The sequence below is a fragment of the Photinus pyralis genome, unplaced genomic scaffold, assembly GCF_008802855.1.
Source record: "Photinus pyralis isolate 1611_PpyrPB1 unplaced genomic scaffold, Ppyr1.3 Ppyr1.4_LG6, whole genome shotgun sequence".
Lineage (NCBI taxonomy): Eukaryota > Metazoa > Arthropoda > Insecta > Coleoptera > Lampyridae > Photinus > Photinus pyralis.
The window spans coordinates 8016237-8022696 of record NW_022170663.1 but is presented as its reverse complement, the minus strand read 5'-3'; the positions used below and the strand labels follow the sequence as shown (position 1 = coordinate 8022696).

At 34.7% G+C, this 6460-nt stretch overlaps 1 protein-coding gene across 1 annotated transcript; it reads right to left on the bottom strand.

Annotated features, from left to right (window-relative positions):
• Nucleotides 1-1350: 1350 nt before the first annotated feature.
• Nucleotides 1351-2097, bottom strand: LOC116173545 (dexamethasone-induced Ras-related protein 1-like). The gene is made up of 2 exons (XM_031491066.1): nt 1631-2097; nt 1351-1580 (listed from the first exon to the last, which is right to left on the bottom strand). The coding sequence occupies exons 1-2, from the start codon at nt 1812-1814 to the stop codon at nt 1351-1353; spliced, it is 414 nt and encodes a 137-aa protein (XP_031346926.1). The 5' UTR covers nt 1815-2097.
• Between the last annotated feature and the right edge of the window lie 4363 nt (nt 2098-6460).

Sequence of the window (6460 nt, the reverse complement as noted above, 5' to 3'; positions counted from 1 at the left end):
AGTAGTTCTACAATGGTTCAATTAAGAACCAACGCGGGACCAAACCCCGGAAGAATATAAACTATACATTCAACATCCGCGGATGCTTGAAAATCAATATTCCTTAGTATATGCCAAATTCTTCTGCATTTTGTGGCAGTAGGATTGAATTGATGGTGCAGAAGATTTTGTTTGTTAAATTCCCGAACGTCAAAAGAATAGTTACGCGTTTAGGAATTTTGTCTGAATAAATTCCAGTGTACATTATGGTATTAGGTATACCTCTATTGTGTTTAAAACCAGCTTGCTTGCTCATGTAGCATTGTTGCTTTTATTTGAAATTTACAAGCTGAAGCTTCGTAAAACATCCGAATACCTTTCACATTTTTTTATAGAAAAGTAATAACCTTGAATAGCCTCATAATAACAAAGATAAAGCTCACAGACTATGGGTGGAAGATAATGAAATATCAGATATAAAAGTTAATTTTGGATTGGTTGTAAATTTTGAAGTTATGGCACTATAACTACGATGACATTTTTAATTATGTGCCTTTTCAACTATATAAAATTAATAATAAACAGCATAAAATAGAATTCTTTATTCTTTATTATAAGTAAATGTTGTCCGTTTAAAAACAAAAGAATATTTGGTTGGCATGTCAGTACGTTCAGCAACACAATTAATTAGAAAGGAAGCACATTTCAAAATAAATTAGGAGATTACACGCAATAACCGCGCGTTGTGAGTTAGCTCGAGACTAATTCCGCTATGAAAATAAAAGAGCTTTAGGGTCGGCTAATAAAATTAAAAATAGGCGAGCATGTACGCACTGTTATTATGTAAATAACAATAAAAGCAAGCCGGCAATAAAATAAAATAGGTATACGATGCTCAATAAAAGAAGAAAATCCTTGCAAAATGTGTAGATACCTACATGAGAAGGAAAAATCGAAGGGAAAATGTATAAAGCAATAAAACTTTAATAAAACATGTACAGCTTGTAGAAATGTATAAGCTGGAATTGATATTGATTATTGATTTTAGTTTTTTTTATTATTAAATATTGTCTCAAAGCACTACGGTATATAGCATACTTGAAATTTCTGCTTAATTTATTCGGAAAACTTCCCGCATTAATATTGCGCGCGGAAACGCGGTACATCTCCAAACCGCCGAATTTATTTGCTTTGATATGCAAAACTGCATCTAAATGTAAACAAGTAAGGTTTCTTTAACGGTATCGTAAAGCATAATTTCATATAATTTTCAGCAAAGCTGTTGCTGATTTAATCACAGCGTCCGTTAATTAAAAGTTATCTTGTTAAGTTAATTGTACGCAAATGACAATGGCAACTTTTAATTGGGGCTTAAACTAATTTTTCCTGTACAACAATCAACTCACCGGTCAGAAATGACAGCCTTCTCATAGCGGGAAAGGGATGGTTTCCTGAAGTGTCCAGTATGTCTAGTTGAAATATCTCCCCGCGTATTCTATACAATTTTCTGTGAAAGTCCTCGATTGTAGGGGTGTAGTTATCTTGAAACTTCCCACCCAGAAATCTTTGGACAAGGCAAGTCTTGCCCACCTTAGCCGATCCTACAAGTAAGGGATGTTAACCGAACCAAAGCGAGCGTCTTTTAGTATACCTAGCATGACTAATCTGAAACAATTTTTCGACGGCGGCAAAACATCATCACAAGAACTTGAACTTCCAGGACTCGGACCTGGCCCCGTTGTTAGAACCGGAGGCGAAAAGTCTGTTGGTGGACTTGCGACTTCTTTGGAATTGTTTTTCATACACAGCCAATTTGTACAAGAGCTTAAATTCATTGCCGCGCTTTTTCATCGGTATATTCTTCATCATCAAATTTACGCAGCTTGTTCATTAGTTAAGTGGTAAAATATAAAAGTTATACCTACCATTTAAACTAATACACGAAAACTATCCCCGATTAAAAAATTAATAAAAGTTAATTGGAAAAGGCCTCGTTCATTGTTTATTTATTTCCCTACTGTAAAACGAACAACTACTGTCCCTAACAACTATTTTATATATCGCGATTTCACCTACATTTATCCAATGATTTACCCAACCAACGTACAATTCCGACGCCAAGCGTCAACTCAAATGCTTCTCGCGAATGCATCGTTCGCAGGCGCTGTATTTACCTACAGTGTTACCAAATGTAAGGAGGTCAATACACATGATGCGTACTTATACGTTCAACAACTGGGCTTGTTGCATATCGAGGATTAGATAAATAGTTTTTTTAATAGAATTGAAAAAATTTGGAAAACGCTGTGGAAATTTAGATCGGAACTGATTAGCCGCTTGGTGGAAAATTAATTATACCACGAGACAAAAGCCTGACTTATTATTGGCGTTGTGTCGAAGTGATAAGGGGCAAAGCCCTACAAGTTTGGTGGTCGAAATGTAGGTAGTAATGCATTTTTTATTTGGGGTGTTTTAGATATAACCGCATCGGACACGCAAACGCAACATGTCGTTGGGTCTATTAAATTAGCTTTGCGCTAATAAATTGGGCTTGTCCGTTGAGTTGTTTGAGTGTGTCAGTTTTTGTGCGTGCGCTATAATTATAGATTCAATTTGTCTATGTACCTACCCCCCAAATAGTTACGGATTTAATTGTAGAATTTTTTTTTTCATCTGTACGTAAAGAACAACCCACAACTTAAAAATGCTTAAAAGGAAATTCATTTCACAGAACTTTTTGCTCTACTGTGTTGCGAATTTAGTCACGTGTTTACGAGCTTGAGCTACAGTTTTACATCCACAAGTGTATAGTGTATTTTCCAGCGCAAATACAAACGAGTGCAATCAACCACTATTAGATGCTTGGGTCCAAAGCAAAAACTTCCTGAAACAAAATAACGATAACAAAAGAATCGCATACGATTTTCAGTAGGGGAATTTTTTGCCACTCAGGTCGCATTCGGAAACCAGACTTTTAATCCGGCTCATATTTAATAGCACACTGATCTTGAACTCGTAGAAGTCGATTGGCGAAAGTTTAACATCGCTATCTCTTTTCGTTCTCGAGTTAGACGAGGAACAAGCGGACGGACAAGACAGACGGACAAATCGCATACAGGAAATTTTTTTTCATTCGAAAAATTCCCCTAAAAATCCATTTTTCGTGCACTCATTAACGACTTACCACGGTTTTCGGATGCGCCCTTCCTCGTTCTGTCAAAAAACTCATGATCCCAGGAATCAAATTCTTGACGGAACAGCTTGCATTGCTATTTGAAAACAAAAAATTCGATGCCGTTGCGGCGCTCCAAATTTTTTTCAAAAATCCGGCCCGTTATTTCCGTGTCTTTATGCCTAATATAATATATTGCTATGTCCAATGGCGACCGGAGTAATTCGCAGGGGAGTACTTGTGGGAAAATTAAAAATTGTTATTTAAAGCAAAAAACATAAGTAACTCAAAAATATTGTTTAAATACCTATTTTTCCTTAGCTCAATGAGTGCCTCAACTTTGCTACCGCAAGATAAGCAATTTCAGCATCAGCACCCCTTGCCTAATTTTATTTGTACATGGTCCAATATTGACTTCCCCAATCGTCTTTGAAATGTTAAAAAAAATTTCTAATTTTTTAAATTTTGGGTTATTTGCGTTATGCCCCTAATAAAGGCACTTCGTTCCAAATTGCTTGTTTTCGACGTTTTTGAGAAATCTTTTGAACACACTTTGGTGCTGTATCTTAAAAACAAAGCAGGCTATGGAAAATTCAAATCTCAAATTTCTATAATTTTCTCTCATTAAATTTTGTGTTCATCTATTTACTTGTCTTTGCACTTCTCGTGTCTTTGTCGGTCTCCTGTTTTCTAAAGATGAAGCCTTTCTTTTCTCTTCTGGAACTTAATTTAAATTTTCTCCTCGGGGTATGATATTGATTTCTCTGCCTTTTTTGTTTTAACAATAAGTGTACGTGAGACTATATTTTGTCTATGTGACTCTTCCTTACTATAATGATTGTTATATTATAACATTTTAACCAAAGTTCATCAAATGTGTTGTAAAATTGTCTGCGTTTTGTTAACATTATTTTATTTTGACTTGGGGGGTTGATAATATGGTTTTAACCAATTTCTATGAATTCCTAATTCTTCTGTTTTATTTACTAGTTTGGCTCCAATTTACATCGCTTAAAACTTCCATAACTCTATAATATGGTCCTGTTCAAAGTAATTTCACATTCGTATTAGTTTCCGTATAACACTATACTCAAGGTTCCGGATAAAATGATCTTCGGAACCTTGGTTGCACTTACCAAGGTTTAGCGCTACTCAATTTCTAGCTTACCTCTCCCCGTATGAAATTGACGAGTGCAAGCCAATTTAACTACCTAAATATATACTGGTTTATTTACGTAGTTCAAATCAAACTACACAAAAATATTCAAATAAGTATCAAACTTCTTAATCAAAAGTTACGGACTAGAAACCAATTTCGAAAGAAAATTCAACTTTTGAAGTATTAGCCCAACCTTGGAACTGTTTGAAATTATGGATTCTACAGGCCACATTCTAAAAGAAAATTTTTTTTCCGGGTCGATTTGAGACAATTTTTCTTCGGGCCTCAAAAAAAGGCAGTGTATAACCTTCCTTTTTTGCGACTACACAAAAATTTCTCGGGAAAACACTTTTTCTTATTAATTTTGGTGCGTAGAATCCAAAACAATTCGTACTTTTTCGATCAGACTTCTCAATCAAAAGTTATAGACTAGAAAACCAATTTCGAAAAAAAATTCAAAGGGCTGTAACTTTTGAACTAGTAGCCCAATCTTGGAACTGTTTGAAATTATGGATTCTACAGGCCACATTCTATAAGAAAAATTCTTTTCCGGGTCGATCGGATACAATTTTTTCTTCGGGCCTCAAAAAAAGGCAGTGTACAACCTTCCTTTTTTACCAAAAATCGACTGCACCAAAATTTCTCGGGAAAACACTTTTTCTTATTAATTTTGGTGCGTAGGATCCAAAACAATTCGTACTTTTTCGATCGGACTTCTCAATCAAAAGTTATGGACTAGAAACCAATTTCGAAAGAAAATTCAAAGGGCTGTAACTTTTGAACTAGTAGCCCAATCTTGGAACTGATTGAAATTATGGATTCTACAGGCCACATTCTATAAGAAAATTTTTTTTCCGGGTCGATCTGAGACAATTTTTTTTCGGGACTCAAAAAAAGGCAGAGTATAACCTTCCTTTTTTACCAAAAATCGACTGCACCAAAATTTCTCGGGAAAACACTTTTTCTTATTAATTTTGGTGCGTAGAATCCAAAACAATCCGTACTTTTTCGATCAGACCTCTCAATCAAAAGTTACAGACTAGAAACCAATTTCGAAAGAAAATTCAAAGGGCTGTAACTTTTGAACTAGTAGCCCAATCTTGGAACTGTTTAAAATTATGGATTCTACAGGCCACATTCTAAAAGAAAATTTTTTTTCCGGGTCGATCTGGGACAATTTTTTTTTCGGACCTCAAAAAAAGGCAGTGTATAACCTTCCTTTTTTACCAAAAAACGACTACACCAAAATTTCTCGGGAAAACACTTTTTCTTATTAATTTTGGTGCGTATTTGAGTGACAAGTACTTGAATACTTTTTACTGTATTCGAATACTTTTCAAAGTATTCAAATACTTTTTATAGCATTGGAATACCTTTGATAGTATTAGAATACTTGCATAAGTATTCGAATACATTCTAAAGTATTTGAATAATTATTTTTTAAAGTATTTGAATACTTTTCAATGTATCTGTATCTAGTATTCGCTTGTGCTGGACGTAAAAGTATTTAGTATTCAAATACCTTTGATTTGTGTAAAGTATTTACTATTTAGTATTCAAATACTTTTTGAAAGTATTCTGCCCAGCTCTGAATGCAAATAACTGAATAATGCCTGAAAGGCCTCTCCTTACTCGTAGTAAGCTTCTATAAGATACGGTTACTTAGCCAACGCTTCGGGAGGAATTGGCAGTCTACAATAACATGAGAAAACTCGATCATAAGTTTACAGAGGTCGCAAGATAATAAATACAAATACCGAAGGTAACAAGTTAATTAAAAGTGAGAGGGGAAAAAATAGTTGTTCTTGTTGTTATCAAATCTGGTGCATTATCCAGTTTCAGCAAATGGCAGCTACCTTATTAAAATAAATGGAAAGGCTTCAACATTCCTTCCTTCAACACAGCATCGAACAATTTTTTGTTCTTACCTGCTGCAAATAAATAAATAAAATAACGAGGCCTAGAACGGCAGATTTCTGAACAATTTTCAAAATGCTCTAAGTCCTTCAAGAAATGAACAATTAGTTTCACTCACCGATTTTATGGTATTAAGCGAATGACCGATTGGAAAACATTATCATTGATCGCCTTTCCCTTGGATGTACTTATAAGTGAATATAATTTACACTTACCTTTACGCCATTACCCAG